General features: G+C 37.8%; 2 protein-coding genes across 3 annotated transcripts in view; both read right to left on the reverse strand.

The window, feature by feature from the left end:
• Window positions 1-6761, reverse strand: part of LOC128737867 (dual specificity protein kinase splB) — a 31481-nt gene extending 24720 nt beyond the window's left edge. For both annotated transcript variants that reach the window (XM_053832604.1, XM_053832602.1), the window contains exon 1: window positions 6152-6761. The gene's annotated coding sequence lies outside the window, so the exon portion shown is untranslated. The remainder of the gene's footprint in view (window positions 1-6151) is intronic.
• Window positions 6762-8802: 2041 nt separating this feature from the next.
• On the reverse strand, window positions 8803-10108 carry LOC128737870 (uncharacterized). Its single transcript, XM_053832606.1, has 2 exons — window positions 9975-10108; window positions 8803-9909 (listed from the first exon to the last, which is right to left on the reverse strand). The coding sequence occupies exons 1-2, from the start codon at window positions 10065-10067 to the stop codon at window positions 8980-8982; spliced, it is 1023 nt and encodes a 340-aa protein (XP_053688581.1). The 5' UTR covers window positions 10068-10108; the 3' UTR covers window positions 8803-8979.
• Window positions 10109-18267: the final 8159 nt, after the last annotated feature.

Raw genomic sequence — 18267 nt, forward strand, 5'->3', positions numbered from 1 at the left:
ACTAAGTAAGTATTGGCCAGCCGAACTAACACACTTCGGTCAATTGAACGCCCTTAATCGGACCAAGAGGATAGTGGAGGACTCGGGTTCAAATCACAATCCCGCAGAAGTCACGAATGAACTGAGCTGAAGTCAAACTGAAGTGGCGAAATAAAAAAAAAGCTGGAAGGCGACCTCTGAAGATTTTGATTGAAAAAATGCAACTATTGAAAAAAACTTACCAGGCGGATAGTTCCCGGTTTATTTGTGAAATTCCCTGCTTTTTCCCGGTTTTTTCCCGACTGTTAGTGATTCCCGATTTTCCCGACTGAGTGGTCACACTGCGACTGGCTTATTAGCACAGAACAGAAGTGGAAGTAGAAATCCAAACACGTACACGCTACTTTCTACAGATACTAGCGAACCTGGCGGTGGCGAGTCACTTTTTTCCACGAAAACACACGAACGCATACGAATGCACACGAAAGCATGTGAAAGCTGCTATGCGATTGGCAGCGAGCGTTCTGCTTATATTGCTGTTATTCGCTTCTGTGCGAAAATCTTCCTAAAGAAAAATGAAAACAAAAAAGACGCTGGTACCAGTTTTGATCGCCGAATCGTTCGGACTTCCACTTCTGTTCTGTGTTATTAGGCTAGCATCATACCTGGACGCCAACTGGTAGGCAATATAGTTACTATATTGGGAGAGGATGTAAGTAGGTAGTCAGTAGGATCGTGGTACTAACTCCGCAATTGACCTCCACCCCAATAAACGGCTGTGAAATCTGACGATGAAAACGGGTCAAGTTTAAAAGTCGTTTATACTCAAAGCTTTGTTTTTTGCTTACGAGAGAAAACATGAATTAGAATTATTAAAAAAATTTTGCTCTAGCTGAATCGTAGCGCTCCATGATGGAGTAAACAAATCGTCGATTAATTCCGTGAATTCAACTTGCAAACTCACCATTTATTTATAGACTTCAAGGCGGCGTACGATTCAGTTAAATGAAATGAGCTGTGGTGAATTATGCTTGAACATGGTTTTCCAACAAAACTGATTAGACTCGTTTGTGACGTTGGATGGTTTGAAGCAAGACGGGCTATCAAATTTGTTTTTCAACATTGCATTGGCAGGTGTTATTTGAAGTGGTGTTAACCACTGTTCCACAGCTCTGGAAGAGGCGTATACGCATCTTAAGGAGGAAGCTGCGAGGATAGGGCTTATCATAAATTCTTTCATTACAAATTATATGATGGGTGGTAGAGAGCACGGTAGTCCTTCGGGTGTTGGAGCTGCGGAGGTGATACTTTTGAAGTCGACGAACTTGTTTATCTTGGTACGTTAGTGGCAGGTGACAACGATGTGAGCCATAAAGTAAACATGCGGATAGCGGCTGCAAACAGCGCCTTCTATGGATTATGTAGCCAGCTGAGGTCCCGTAGCATGCAACTCACGCTCTATATCCTCCGGCTACTTCTCTACGGTCATGAAGCGTGGACGTTGAAAGAGAGCGACCGAGCGGATATTGTGAGGCGACTAAAACACAGCAGGCTGCTATAATGGGCTGGTCACGTAGCAAAGATGCCAGATGAGAGACCAACTAGAACAATATTCAGCAGAGAACCCGACAGAGGTCGACTACTTCGAGGCAGACCCCGTCCTCGTTGGACGAGCGCTGTTAAGGAGGATGCTCCTGAATTTGGCACGGATTCGATAAACGAATTGTTTACCGACTCCTACAGCCTTTTCCAATCGAGATGGTTCGTTAGACCAGTATCGTGCCTCGAGGTCAACCCAACAAATTCAACCTAAGCTTTTGAAGCTAATTATTTCTAGTCTCTTACACTGACGATTTGTATATACCCACCTAAGAAACTTCTAACCAATTTATTGGAGTGAAAATCCTAGTTTTTAAACGTGATATTTTTCCTATTTTTTGTTCAACTCGAAAACAGCAATTGTAAATTCCCTTATAATGTACAACGCAATTATTAATTACTTTTGTTTTGGTTGGTTCGTTAAATCACGGAGTTGGTGAACCATCAAGTGCAAATGTTTTGCCAATCATGCTGTCAGTTTTGCGGTATACAACACCTTCTATTATGCACCTGAGCGGTACTGTAAGAGCACGCTGCTTGTTGTTGAGCACGTAAACACGGTCGGTTTTACGTACGCCCCACATCTACGAGCACCTAGTAGTGACGTCGCAAATGGATTACCTTTGATTATACATAATATTAGCGAGTTCCACACAAAAACGACAACAATCCATGTAAACCACACTTTACTCGCAATTTCCTCTCGTCCACTTCAAACAAACCACACCATTATTATTATCGTGTAGAAAATACAGGTGAGTTTTATATCAGCATGTGTGTATGTTTTTTTTCACGATACAAACTACCCCGTGAGGCAGAAATGAAGTTTTGGTTTGCGCTGCGTTGGTCTATCTTTGCAAAACATTTTTCGCGGACCTCAGCGTACATAGCTTATACTCCCTCGCACGCTTCGCACTCGCGTCCGGAACGCGGTATTCCATCATCGGATAAAATTAAAATTTTCTTTTCATACCTCTATCTGTATGCTATCTCTATGCCGCCTACGAAAAAAAAAATATTTTCGTTCCAAATACCGGTGAGCCTAGGAAGTGTACAAAGCATGCTAATGATAATCATTGCCATACCGAAATTATAAACCAACAATGGAAGAGACCAACTGTTGTTATCAGAGATAATAATTTCTGTGACACTCGGTGGGTTCAATGCGGAGGGCTATTATACTTATGTATTGTCTCGGCTGCTGTACTGTCGAGGAACAGTGATGCCAAAATGTATTCGGTTTCAAAACAATTGAACACTGGTCGTTATTGTTTTAATATGGTCGAGGTACAAGTTATTCAGAATAGAGAATAATTAGGAGGGAATCTCAAATTGAGATAAACCATTCTCTAACGGCCTAGAATTATCCAGGTTACGTCCTTGCAACCAATGAGAATAAAAAAGGTTAACCCTAGCATTTTCTCAAATGTGCTCCAGGTTACCTCAGAAACATTTTGGGAAAGACGTTGTCAAATAGTATAGACAGATTCTTTATCTAACGATTCCTGTATCAAAGGAGTTGGGTCACCCACTTCGAGAAGCTAAAACGTTCCACACTCACCGCTAAGCTTTAACTAAGTTGACGAAGTTTTGAGTAATTTGACGTGGTTTTTTATTGCTAATTGTGAATGAAATATAGAGTCTAGTGTGTCGGGATTTATATTTAGGCAATGACAATAAACTTAAATAAAGTTTAATTGTTAAAACGACGTCGTCACAACACAATCTACATTTTCATGTCAATCCTACATATTATCCACATAGCAACGTTTGATTCCACTTATCTTTTACACATTTCCGTTTTTTTTTCCAAAACAGTACACTAATACTAATAAAAGTTATATATATCTTAATTTCCTTGAACTGAATTTGAATTTGAATGAGAACGATCGACCCATCCTGGGTTCAATGTGTCGTTCTACATTCTGCGAGTGATATCACTCACTTCGGTTATTCCCCCGTTGAGATAAAGAAAGTTTTACATTTCTGCACGTACATTTTCATACGAGGTATGAGGTTTGCAGAGATTCTGATAAATACTTTCGAAAAGAGAAACTCAGATAAGCTTGTCCAACATGATTGTTCAACCTTCTGAAGCAGACATAAAAAATTTGAAGTTATTATAAATATTTTATTACCCAAACGATAGACTAACCCTAAAAATTATGTGCTAGGGATAAAAGCGATTCTCAGAACTCTGCACTGCGTGCTGAAGCTACTGCAGTTAGTCCGTTGATGCGGCACGTACAGAAAGAGGCTATTGAGCAAGGTACGAATCTGAACGGGTATGTCAAGACTTCCCAGTATAGATGGACAATTCGCTCGCAGGGTCAACAAATCGGAGATAACTATTGCTCTATTCACATCACATCGAGTGTACAGGAGACCCAGATCAATTAGTCTACAGCGCTGCTCGAAGCTTGGCAGTTGGTAGCGATTATTTAGCGGAAGTTTAATTCTAGATTGGAGCGATCTAATACACAATAAAGAGCTTTTAAACAGTAAACATCTTTGTAAATTCAAGGTTTCTGCAGGCCTTGTCGACGACGTACGCGAAGTACTGTTTGAAAGCAAGTTTAGAGTCGAACAGTACCCAGATGTTTGACGAAGTTTTCGTCCTTGTTGGGATTAAGCAGCTTGCGGTTATCGACACACCATTTCGCAAAGGTCGATAATTTCTCCTAAATGATAGCGGTGTCGGAGACAGATTCTCAACTTAAAATCAACTTAAGGACGTCGGCAAAGAGTCGCGGACCTTTAAGCATGAAGTTGACGTCAGTGAAGTAGATAAGCAATATTGAAGAACTTAGATGGCTGCTTTGCAAGATTCATAAATGAGCAGTGAACGAGCCCTAAGAAACGGGCGTCGATATTTACCTTTAGATGGCGCTTGAATGGGTATGAGCGGAAGCGACGTAGCAACGGACCACCTATACCAAGTTTCAGTTTAAAAAACATTTGATTGCGGCCGGTAATCGAAGCTATTTATCACGTTGGACGGAATGTAGCATGTAAGTTTTGCTTCGCTTTGTATTCACTCATAGGTCCGTAAATTATGTCTGTGTGCCATTTCTCATAGAGTTTAAGAACCCTTCGATCCAGATATATTATCGTAGCCCAATGTTCTAACCTCTCCGGAGTGACAAAGCTTTGTAAAAACTGTATTCCACCGCCCCTCCCCTCACCGCTTGTAAGGCCCTGCGGTTTTTTTATCTCTGCAGTTTTTTCTTCGTTGATCTAAAATATAACTTTCCTGAAAGTTTCTGCTTTTTGTCTCTGCTGGAAAGTGTGGGGCTTAATGGGTTAAAAAAGTTTTTACTTAGGGGCACGAAAAAGGGACTTGAGCTAGGACTATGAATGCAAGTTCAATTCGAAAAAGAAAATTTTTGCAAATGTTTGTCATGCACATTTTTAATTTACTGTATTGTAATAAATGCTCTGAAACATCCCGATAAATTTGATACCAGACAAGCTGAAATTTAATAATTTCCTCTCAACTAACATACAAATTAGTTAAAATTGGAGCAGTTAAAATATCATACGATTAACTAACGTCCTCTGCACATTAAGAGTTCTTTTTGATGCTCTGTTTATCAGTTATTTCACACTTGACAGCAATATAATCGAAATTATGTAAACAATTGTATGCAAGATGCAACTAATTGCAAAGGAACAAATTAAACGCCCAAAATCTACTTTTGGATCGGACAGTCGCTAATTCTTTCTCACTTTGAAAATTGCTGCATCATGTCACATGCAGAAATATTCTGTAAACCTCTTTTTCATATAAGACAACAGTTTTGAATAAATTCTTGCAGTATGTGGATACAATCGGGCGGAAGATAGAAATCGTCGCTAGCTTTTTTGTAACTGTTCACTTTTAGGACAGCAAATTGGACTAGGTTTAGCGTGGTCTTGAGAAATCTTTTTGGGATGAGGAGACGTCACTTTTACTGGCGTACTTCCCAAGCACAGATGTCAAATTAGTATAAGTCTGCACGTCGTAAAGAATCTTCGACCTGTTGGGACAAGAGGGCTTTGTCACATTTTTTTAAATAAAGTAGGTATTCGAAATCACAGTAAACAGAAGGTGTGTTTAACTGTCACGATCATGGAGAAAACACATCAAGACATTTAATTTCGACATTTTTCGCCCATTCATGATTGAAAAAGATTATAACAGAAACTACATAATTGCTACATCTGTTATGAGTCAATCGGTATCTAAACCATGAAAATCCATTCATAATTGGCAGAGCTATTGATGTGCAAAATTTTTCATATTTTCTTGAATCTAGAAACTAGAATCTAAATTATGGAATGACACCCTGTGGTAAGACGTAGTCCTACGTCAAAAATAATATATTGCGCAATGCGTTTCAGTTACAAGACTGCAATAAATAATAGAATGTAACAAAGAAGGTTTCATTTTTTTCTTTTGAGTAGTGGTTTGTTTATACCATCTTATTGTAACTAAAGTTAATTATTAAATGGTACTGTTTACCGTGATCATATTTACCGACGGTTTCAATTTTTTAACGCTTGGACTTGATTCGGTTATCAGTGCACCTACCTGAACAGAGCCACGTGCTACTTGTTATCCTAGTACGTAGACTTTGCCGTTTTCTTCTCGTAATCCTGTCGTTCAATCAGCGAAATTTATTAATCTCTTAAACCAAATAAATCCAACTGAAATCCATTTATCTGGCAGCACTTTACGTGTTTTTTTTTCTTTTCTTGATTCGTGTTGACTTTTTTCGCAAAACACACACAAACCTGAGCAGTAACTTAGCAGCTTGCGCACACACGAATAATCGCACCACCTTTTCTGTTTTTTTTCTTCTGCAGCCTGCTCTATCTGCAGAAAACTTTTTTTTGTGCTTCTCACATCCGTCACAATGGGGATTCAAATCCGATTCTGCGGCAGTTCGCGCACGTCACAACGATAAATTATCACTTCAATTTCGCACCGCAGAAGCCATTTTTCACGCGAAACCCGAAATGGACTCGTCGAAAAGATTAACGTTTCCGAAAGGCAGAGAAAAAATACCTCCGCTGCCCACACTCGTGAAGGACGATCGCGAAAGTAGAAAAGAAAAACGCAGCGAAGAAAAATCGCCACAAAACGATTGTTCTGCGCACGGATATGCAACTACTTCTCCACTTCAGCCCAGCACACTAACGAGACGAACGTTCAGCTACTACTGATCGACGGAGATGACTGCCAGTCTTGCTAAACGACCACTACTTGCTGCCAGGGTTGCCATTTTGAAATCTGTGTTTATAGTTTAAAAATCTGTGAAAATCTGTAAAACTATCCAAAAAAATCTGTTAGTAAATCTGTGATACATAATTATGCTTCCATGAAGAAAAATTAGCATTTTAATGTTTTTGAAGAATATGGTTCATTCAATATCATCCATACGCTTCGTGAATTTTATTTTTGATGCGCAGTAATTTCGGTTTTGTAACTTTACCTCCCGATTTTTTGTGCCATTTCGCTTCCACTGATAAAATTGATAAACTTTTCTTCAACATGTAGCATATCTGTGAAAATCTGTGATTTTTAAAAATATCTGTCATCTGTGATCACAGATTCTGTGCTTTAAAATGACGAAAAAATCTGTGATTTTACAGAAAAACCTGTGAAAATGGTAACTCTGCTTGCTGCTGCTTCTAAAACCGTTCCAACACTTGCGTAAAATATAGTAACATCATGCTTACCTTGTCTGTTTCAGGCGTCGCATGGAATGTATCAAAGTAAATTGATATATACCAGGTATATGACAATGCGAGCTGTCATATGCAATTTGCACTAACACATCTACACTAGTTCTGAGATTTCGAGCATTTTGTATGGAAAATTAGTTAATTTTAAAAAAAAATCGCTGGATACGCAAGATTTGTCTATTTTTTTTCTCACAGTTTTTATGTTTATGCTTAGAACACTATTTCTAGTATGTATTTTCATGAATACAATGAAGTGCAACATTCCAAATTTCAAGCGGAAATTTTTTCGTCAAAACGATATCAAGATGTCTCAAAGAAATGTCGTTATATCGCTTTCCTACAAGTAGTAAAACAAAAAAGATTTTTTTTAAAATGCTCGGACATGATTGTTCAATAAGCAGCATGAGCAACATTGTTATCCGCCCGCGATATTTTTCGTCTGATTTCTGGTAAGCTTTTAAAGTGTTAATCATCTTCTAAGACCGTTTTGTAGCAATCTAAGATTACTTTTTATGGTTTTCTACGTAGTGTTGAGACGGGTAAATTTATGATAAAAAGGTATCATCTTGGAACAGTGACTTCAACTTAAGGATTTTCAAGCAGTAGCACAAGCATCTATTCGAATAAAACTATTTGTTAAAAGAAGACATCAAAGGCAGATATTCAAGAGCATCATGCAAGCAAAATGTTGGATGGAACGTGTTTTAATTTAAGCAACCGTATACCATATTGATCGTGAAGTATTAGAAACATTAATTCATTTTTCAATTGCACATGGAAATAGTTAGTCACCCATGTTCTCAAATTTTTACGCATAATAAAGAAGGCTACAAGTGCAAATGACTTTGAAATATATTCCTTACATTTCATTGTAAATGTTCAAATATTTCTCTGGAATAATATAGCTGCATTCATTAATTACAATTAATTTAGTTTTAATTTTCATGCAAGTTCCACCATATTTCAGAACTATTTCTTCTTCTTTCTACACACACTAATGCAACCCTCGATGGTCACATACCTGGTATATATCAATTTACTTTGGGAATGTATGGGATTTTCTACTGGTCAGTACTTTTGGTAGTGTGTGTTTCATTCATGCTTTTTGCTCTTTTGCGTCCATCAGCGTGGTCAAGCCGACTATCGATTGAAAAACTACTTTCTGCAGATATTTCGTAACCTGGCGAATAAAGAGCTCAGTACGTGGCTCAGGCTCACTACGAACTACGAAGGAATGAAGAATATTTATCAGCATTTGTGGCTCGAGCAGCACGTTCCTCACAATTGTACGGGGAAAAAAACAGTCAATCGCATTGTGTATATTTGCACTTTTGTTGGTTCAATCTAAAACAAACTGAAATTTTTGACTCAGTTTCTTTAAAAAAAACATTATAAAATCTCAAACACTAAACAAGGGGTCCTTATTAAACTATTTATGGCTTTATGGATAAAATAAATCCATTCTTTCAATAGTGCATAAATATTTTCGAATAGTTTTATTATTCGACAAAGTGGTTTGAGAAATATGACATATGGCATAATACAAATATTTATGCTACAGGAAAACTAAAATCATACAGTACAAACTAGAGAATCAACAATGTGATGATCATATTTAAACTATGTACAAGAAAACAGGCATGAATGAATTCTTCTCCTGCGAAAATTATTTCAGTTTGCACCTGTCGACTGATTGAGCAACTTTCTCTTTTTGCGCGGTTTAGCAATGTGTGCTCCCGAACCAGGATGCTGTGGACTGTCTGGTGTGCTAGCTCGGTTTCTATGAGCAGGCCTGTTAGTTGAGGACGACGACGAGGACGCTTCTGCCAACTCGATTATACTTCTTTGCTGTGTAATGTCAACCTGTGGTCCTATCGCTTTTTCTGCACGATGCTGAACAGGCCGTTGGTTGCTGCTACTGGCACGCGGAATTATCTGAACTACCTCCGAATAGCGCTTGGAACCTTCAACAGGTGTAGCGAGTTTTCCTAATCCTAGCAGATAGTCGGTAGAATGATTCTGAATATGATTCAACTTTTCAAGTAAATTTTCCTCGCGCTTCTGAAGTGCTGCATTTTCATCTCGCAGTTTTTGCTTCTGTTCGCTAAGTGTTTGCAGGAGATTTTCATATTGCGACACCATCGAATTGTAGCGTTGTTCACTGTCTTGCTGTACGTGTTCCAACTTAAATTGCAATTGATCGTATCGGATGGAAGCCTCCGAAGCTGCCAGCTCCTTGTGTATCATTAATTCTGAAACCTGTTTGGTGTACTGAGCTTTTTCTCGGCCGTACTCCTCTTTGAGTTTATTTATAGCTTCGTCTAACTGTTTGGTGTATTGAACATTTGAATGTATCAATTGTTGTTTCATGTTGGTATTTTCTTCCGTTAATTTCACTATTATTTGCTCATATTCCTTAATATCCTTTCGATCACTTATTGTTTTCAAAATACTGTCTAAACTTAGTGAAAATTGTTTCCAATCTGACGGATCATTTATTTCATCCGACTTAATACGCTGCCTTAGCGTATTTAACTCGTTCATAGATAAGCGCGCTTCTAGCTGAGAAGCTTTCAGCTCACGTTGCGTTTTGATGAAGTTCTAAAAATTGGTAGTAAACAAAACAGATCAGAATATTTTTTTTATAGTTTTGCACGTAATGTTACCTGAAACAGTCCCTGAGTTTCTGTAAGCATTCCTGCTAAGTCGTCGTCGAGCTGTTCCTCTGCATTGTTTGATTGAATACAATTATCAGACATTGTAAAAAGCAAATCATTTCACAGCCACGTTGAGCGATTTTCCGATTTTTTCAAATAGGTAAACAACTAGGTAACTAATGTCACAGATGTTATGTGAATTTTAATGTGAAGAGCTTTAATCGCAGTACTCTGTAAGCAAATTGCATTGTACCCACGGGGAAAGTATCGTAACCATCGAAATCTCCAACATAGTGGCGTTTCAGGCGTCCATGTCAAGTCAACGGATAAAGTTCAAACAACTTGAATCAAAGATTGCATACAATAAAAAAATGTACTCTCTTTGAGAGCTTGTGAAGCAATAAAGCGGGCTGAAGGGACTGCGTTATGTATAACACTTAGCGCTTCACTGGTTGCTACGTTCACAGGCGGATTTGGACTTCAAGTCAGCATTCTTCCTTGTTTGTTGGAATTCTCCGTGTTTTATTAAAATTTCAGATGCAGATTATAGAAGCTCATCTAAAAGGAAGAATGGTTGGAAGGACCCGAAGGACCCGTACGCTATCGCAAAGTGATAAGTGCATAAGTGACTATGGGTCGTATATAAAATTTGAAAACCATGGTTTGAAAGTAGCGATATTATGTTTTGTTGAATCGAATATACTCAAGGTCCATACGGAATTGTGCGTCAACGTTTCCGTCAGCGTTATTTTAACAGCTAACTGCCAATTTCACGCTGGCAGTTGCATTGATTCTGTTTAGGTATTTGGGTATATGATTTTTGATTCATTTCTGCTGATCTGTACGCACTCTGCCTGCGTTGCCAGGTGTCCAACTGAAAGCGAATTAAAGGAATTAACCTTAAAGATCATTAGTATCAATAAAAGGTAGCATGTAGCGTGTTTGAATTTCAACTTCTACTTCTGTGGTTCTGAGGTTAAGAGGAACGTTATACAAATTTACTAGGTGTTGCGTCAAAGGTCCTACCTTACCTAATTTTTCGCACTTTCTTCTTCACGCCTTGTCTCCCTTGACCGTTGTTTCATTACTTTCTTCTTTCATTCCCTTCATCAAATAGGAAAAAAAAAACTACTGTTATGAAAAAATAAAGCAGTTCCTGAACAATATTCAGGAAATACGTTGAAACTACAGGGTGTGTAACGAATTTTTGCAGTAAATTTCAAATAGTAATTTCTTATAAGCGTGCGAAACGATGGAGAGGCAAGTTGGCCAGGGGGGTGGGGGTTGCACGTTATACACAATTCACCTACTAAATAGAGGAGTCTTGGGAAAGTGATAAGCTATCCTATACCTACCCGGAAGGCATACAAGTGCCGTTCCATCACCGCTGAACGGAACAGGGTCAAAAAAGTGGGAAGAATGATTGAAAAGAATCCATCAGTGAGGTCAATGAGGTCCATGGCTCGGGAAATCGGGTGTTCGGACTTAATAATCCGACGAGTAATGGTTAAAAACCTTGGTTTTAAGTCATATGCGCTACGTAGAGGTCAATTTATGAATTCTGCGATCAAATTACGGCGATTGGAGAAAGCTGAAAAACTTCGGAGTCGGTTGAAGCATCCTCGTCATAATGATTCTGTTGTCTTTTTCTCTGATGAAAATGACTTGCTGAAAATGTACCGTAGTTTTGGGAGAAGAAAATTTGGCCCGCTAGCATCTTTTGGATTATTTTGTGTGAGGCGTTTTCCAGCGGGGTGCCAATGCTTAGGTCGTTCAAAGCTAAGATCGTCGAGGTGATGACGTCTATGGATCGAAACATGGCAAAACGTACATGCGGCAGTTTCCGGAAGCGTCTATCAACAGTCATCGAAAAGGAAAGCGATATTTTCGTATGAAATAATTTACAGTTCCTGTATGTTATGAAAGAAAATAAACCACAAAACATTGCTCGCATAGATGACTAACTGGTGTTAATTTTCTGAAACATAACGGCTTATAATTCAGTCAATTCTTAATAGATTTCCAAGCTATTTACACCAATAGATCGGAAAATTGAATTGGAAAATATAGAAAACTATTGATTTTCAATGCGCGCCATTGAAAAATTGAAAATAACTCTAACTCGGTAGTTATGGGGGGCTCTGTTGCCGCAAGGTTACCGAGTCTGCTTTGACAAGCGAATGGTCGTGGGTTCGAATCTTAGTAGAACCAGGCCATTCGATGTCAAAGTGACTTTAGCATGGGTTTATTCTCAGGCCCTTTATCACCCTTCCTTCATGCTGATTTCTACATTATCCCGAAGACGCTTCTTATGGTTAGTATACTGGTATGACGACCTTTTGAGGTAATGGTTTTAAACCTCATGAAGACTCACCAGTTCTAACTATAACGAGGTGAAACAGGTTTGGTATAGTAGGACATGCATCGATGCAAGGGTAAAACCCTCATATACATAAGCACGCATAAAAAAATAAGCTTATCGTTTACTCAATAACGATAAAGCACAGAAATGCAGTGCAGAATACAGCATACGCCCAGGCAACATTACAATAGATCAATAATGTTGTGGTCAAAGTGATAAGCCCATATTTAAAAAAACTCGGTAGTTAGACAGCAGTTTGTTCAACTCTATGTCGAGGTAAAATTCTCGCTTCGTGATTGCAGGAACCAATGAGAAAGTTGATGGAAAATTCCATTTAATTCTACTATAACAAAGTTATAAGAGAATTAAATGTAGTCCTGCTCTTTGCCGTTGATTGCTAATTGGCTCGATAATTCCTTATTGTGATGTACCACCAACGGCAACACGAGCGGTGCCGCAGCAATTTTAATTTCAGTAATCGTCTCGTCACATTGAAAACTTGTCTGCTGTGAACAAGTGATAGCAATTAAAACCAAGTTAACACCAAATAAACACTATTGACCGCAACAAATGCGCAGCAAAACGCATTCAAACTAAACCCAATGTTTTATTATAATAATTATTGCTGGCCCAATAAACTTTATTGTGATCAGCGGAGAACAATAATCTTTTATATCATCATATAAGCAGTATTAGTATTAGCAGTTTTAATAGTGACATGTTTTGCATTTTCATATAAGAATTTGTTCATTTTTAAGAATGGTTTTCGGTAATTGATGCAACTTAGGAAACCTTGTAACTTAGGGCTTTTCACTAGGTTTTCTTTAGCAACACAAATCTATCCATCACCAATGCTACAGTTATGGGTAGCGTAATTTTTCTTTAGCAGCAAAAGGTGAACGGCTCACTGGTAACTTTGCCCTTTTGTTCAGACTGAAATTGAAATGCCACATTTTCTTCAACGTAGATGATGGAATGACGGACTGCTGCTGCTGACTCGGCTGCTGAGAAAATAAAACTATTGAAGCTGGAGCTGGCTGCCGTGATGGAATAATTAACTGCGGAAGTGCTACTCACGACTACAAAAAGACCAGAATTATCCCACGTCGCTTCAGGCTGGCCACCTGAACTGGTTGTTCGTCGTGACTCATGACTATACACGAACGGCTTCGTCGATCGCATAGCTGCTGTGGCTTTCAGGTTGGTTCGTTGCAACAAGCCGTGTCTGGTTTGCGGTTATCGGTACTCCAATTTACCGAAAAGAAAATTACGTTAAGTGCGTTAGTATTGCAAGCTGGAGTTATGATAATCAAACAATCGGTTCTTTTAAGAACCACGCAACAATTGAAGAGTTTATTATATTTTCTTGTCCAGTTAATACGATAATAACACAGGCAACGAGGGAAAAGTTGAATTTTTCGCCGTTGCGGATGACCAACAAATGGCGGGAATAAGTTTTTTGCTTACGGACGACATTTTATACCACTTCCAAAACGTCTACAGCTTTTAAATCAGCGTTCTTCTTTTCTTACCGCTGCTCGTTTTTTGTTTTCAATCCCATTATAACTTCTCTTCTATTTTTTGCGTTCGTTCCAGTTTTCCTCATATTCCCAACCAGCATTTTCATATGTATAATTAGATTGCAAATAAGATTTACGTACTGATATGTATCCAACAAAATCGTATTAGACGCGCGAAAGTCGCTTATTCGTACCATTTTGGAGGCGATATACGCACTGAGGAATAATTTTGAGCGATACACTTATATGGGTGTTTCAATACGATAAGATCCGATTAAGCGCTACCACGCTACATACAGCTAAACAACTTTGTGCTGAAAATCGTATGTTTGTCAGCTACTAGCATTATAAAGGATATAATATCAACTTGTGCGCGCTTTATTAGGCGTTATCTACAAATCCGAATTTGTTAAGAGATATTTACGATAATTTTCGTACATTGATATACTAGCTGGCTATTTGTGCTGGCTGGGTTATGTCCTGCTTTCTCTCCTTTTCTGTCACATTATGTTTTTCGTTTTATCCCGCTTTCCTTCCGTTTTTATTTTTTCTTGCTCCTGTATTTTCTCTTTTTCTTTTCCTTCTTTTCTATTTCGTTTTTTCCTGTTTTGTTCTTTTTCCCTTCTATTTTGCTCGTTTTTTCTTCCGTTCTCCCTCGCTCCCTTTTCTCTTTAGTCTTCTTTTTTGCCACGTTTTCCCTTTTCTTTTCGGAAGGTTCCTTCTTTTTCACCTTTTTCGTTTTACGCCCGTTTTCCTTGCATTGTGTCTCACTGTGTCACCCAATGTGATTCTCTTGTTTTTCTTTTTCCATGCAAATTTTTCTTCTTTTTTCTCGCGTTTTGCCTCAATTGAACATGAAACCTGACTTGCAATTGTACATGAAGTTGGACCTAAAATCAAAGTTGAAATTAGACTTGGTAATGGACATGAAATTGAACTAAAAGTATTGGGCTCGAAATTGGATATAAATCGGATTCAAGTTACACTTGAAATTGTATTTGGAATTGAAATCAAAACTGGACTGAAAATTGGGCTTGACATCAGATTCGCTGTGGTTCAAAAGATTACCAATATCTGTGATCCACAGGGCGTAAAGAAACAGAACAGTTGAGTTCAAATCCGGTTATGATTGGGTCAATACGCGGAACCCCCATAAGCGTTGCTACCAAATTTTCCGCTCTTTTCCCTTCACGTCTTGTCTCGCTCGGTTTGGACACTCTAAACACCTTTGTTTCATTACTTTACTCTACCCTCCCCCTCCCCTCCCTTCGTCCATTGTAAAAACCACCGTTGTAAAAAATTACTTGAAATCTGTGTTAAAATTGAGCATGAAATTAGAATAGAATTTGAACTTGAAATTAAGCTTAAATTAGGCTTGAAACTAATAGCGAATTCATAAATTAACCTGGCTCAGGTCGATTAGCACTCAGTTTTAATCGAAGTGCTGTCAAAGCGTTCATAAATTAACCGAGATTGCATCTCGGTTAAACTTATAGCATTCAGTTTGAAGCGCAGGTTAAAACTGTCTAGCATTACGGTTTACGAGTCGATCTGTCAAACTGCACGTATCGTTCATAAATTTCGGGTTCGAGTTAGCACGAACCCAGATTAATTTATGAATTCGTTATAAACTTGAAATTCAATTTATAACTGGACCTTTAAGGCGAAGGTCGTCAGAGCCCATTTGCATTTTTTACTGATTTTAGTACTTGCTGCCACTATCGTTTTGTTGAGAATAGAGTTGCTAGTAGTAGGTAATAATCTGTTATGAACAATTATGAAACGTAGCATCGCGTTTCTGTTTTTGCTGTTGAATGGCATCACTCCACGTATACACCCGTTTCCTTGGTAACGTACAACAACGACGGTCGCGAATTCGGAATTGCAATCGAAACGAAGTAAGGGTAAGCGGGGCAAGACCGCCCACTTAAGCAAAACCACCTGTGTAAAAAAAAAGTTGTGGCTCAATTTCTAATTTATCTGCTTTAAATGAACAATTGATCTATTACCTACATGTAAAAAATAAAAACATAAAGATCTGTAATGATTTTCTATTTTTTATTACGATTTGGAAACACGTCCAAAAAATAGAATATTTTTTCCATGCGGGGTGAAACACGCCCACTAACGGGGTAAAACCGCCATAGCGTATAACTTTAACAATATTCAACCGATTTGAACGAAACTGGTGGCATTGGAATCGTGAATTTATCTAATTTAAACACATTGAATCAGTTTGCCATCAAACAATACATGGATCCCCGAGATCCGCAATTTCGAAAGAGTGTCCGGCAACCACTCGTATTAGAAAAATATCAGTAATATAGGTACCAACAGTCTTGAAATTGATACCGTGTAGTTTCCTTAGACAACAAGGTGGATCAGGTTAAGCATCCGGGAGCCAATCTTTAAGGACTAGAGAGGAACTAAGATAAAATATAACAATATGGGTATTAAAGTTCCTGCAATTGATCCGGTGGGTAACTTTCTGACATTTAAAATTGTTCTGATTGACAAACCAGATACATATTATTTTTGCATTGCTAAGAAAATTTGCTATATATTCATAAAAAAAATGTTTATTCCATAATATTTGTTCCAAGAGGGAGGAATTATTGAAAAAAGCTATATCCGAGAAAACAAGAAAATGCCCATAGCGCCCGCAGGGAAAATTGGCAATTTAAATTTTTTCAAACAGTCTACCAGCTACAAGCTAAGCACATTTACATTGTTTTATGTAAATCTGAGATTCTTTGATCCAAACTATGCAATTATTTTAAAAATCTCCTTATCGCACTTGCATTTTGCACGACGATCTTGCGCCGTTCGTTGTGGGCGGTTTTACCCCCAAATGACCGATTTACACATTTCACTATTTATTTCAACAAAACTGTATGAACAGTTACCTAATTTAGGTACTGTCGGATGAAGAAAGGATCAGAGATGCGATGTGGGCTGGATTTACTAAAAGTTTCAACGTTTTGAATAAAATGAACCCTAAGTTCTGCGGGAACAAAGTTATAAAAAACGAAACGATTATAACGAAAAATCTGTTTTTATTTATTTCTCCGATAGTTTGTACGATATTGCTGTAAAAGGTATTGTAAAATATTGCGTACGCATTCAGTAATATGACTGTCATCAACATTCAACACCAATTTGAGCAAGGCCCTGTAAAACCATGGTGGGCGGTTTTACCCCGGCGGGCGTTGTTACCCCGTTTACCCTTAAAGTTTTTTATATCAATTCAAGCGAACAGTTTGGGCAAAATCATTATAATAACTTACCAAATAACTGTTCAGGTTTTCTGTGTCTCTAGTTAAGTGTCGCAAGTGAGGTAACGTTTGGAACGGCCGAAAAAATTAAAGAAAAATCAACGGCGAAAAAGTGAAAATATATTGATGAATTTTAATTGGGCAGAAATCTCAGCATTTAGTGTAATTTATGCCCCTAAAAGTAATAGGACCTTTAGAATCCCGAGCAGGAGGACATAACAGGATTATATCAAACACATCAAAACACATTCTGATAAATATCATATTGTGTTACAAATCGGAAATAAGCTGATATAGAAGTAATAACTAAAGTTTCAAGTTTGTAACAGATTCTAATAGTTGTTACTCATTGAGTTATATATGAGTAATATGGCTTACGCTACTCAAAATTACATATCATCGCTGGCGTGCCCAGGATGCACACTGAGGCTCGTGCCTATCTCTTCTATAAAATTTAACGCAAATTTCACGTGCACTTTCAAATCTGATTTCAAGTCAAATTTTTGTGTCCAATAGTTTCAAGTAAAATTTCAAGTTTAATTTTAAGTCCTATTTTAAGTCTAATGTCCTGTTTGATTTCAAACCCAATTTGAATTCTAAATTTATGTAAGTCTAAGTTAATGTCCACTTTCAAATATAAATTTTTGTCTGATGTTGAACCTAATACAATTTTAAGTAAAATTTCGTGTCTAATTTCAAGTGCAATCGTGAATCCAATCTAAGTCCTATGTTGAGTTTCAGATCCTATTGCAAGTCCCATTGCACTTTTAATTTCAAGTCTAATTTGAATTTGAAGTCTATTTTTGACAATTCGCCGGGAAAAAGTCGATATAGTAGATGGGGAGGAAAAGAAGTTTTTGTTATATTTTAACAGAATTGTAACAAAACCTGTCGAAAATATCATAACCAATTTTGATATAATGTTGTTCATATCATAACAAACTTTGTTATATACCTATTTGCTATAGGTACTAAGAATTTTTGTTAGAATTTTTGTTATTTTAACTCTAACCGCCGCCAATTTTTTACAACCGTTGTTAGAGAAAAATCGATAACAAAATAATAGAATTAGTTACAAATTTGTTATGTCCTCCTAATCGGGATGCAATGTCTAGTGCTTCGAATTGCAAGATCTTATTATGGCT

This window comes from Sabethes cyaneus, chromosome 2 (genome assembly GCF_943734655.1).
Source record: "Sabethes cyaneus chromosome 2, idSabCyanKW18_F2, whole genome shotgun sequence".
In the NCBI taxonomy this organism is placed as follows: domain Eukaryota; kingdom Metazoa; phylum Arthropoda; class Insecta; order Diptera; family Culicidae; genus Sabethes; species Sabethes cyaneus.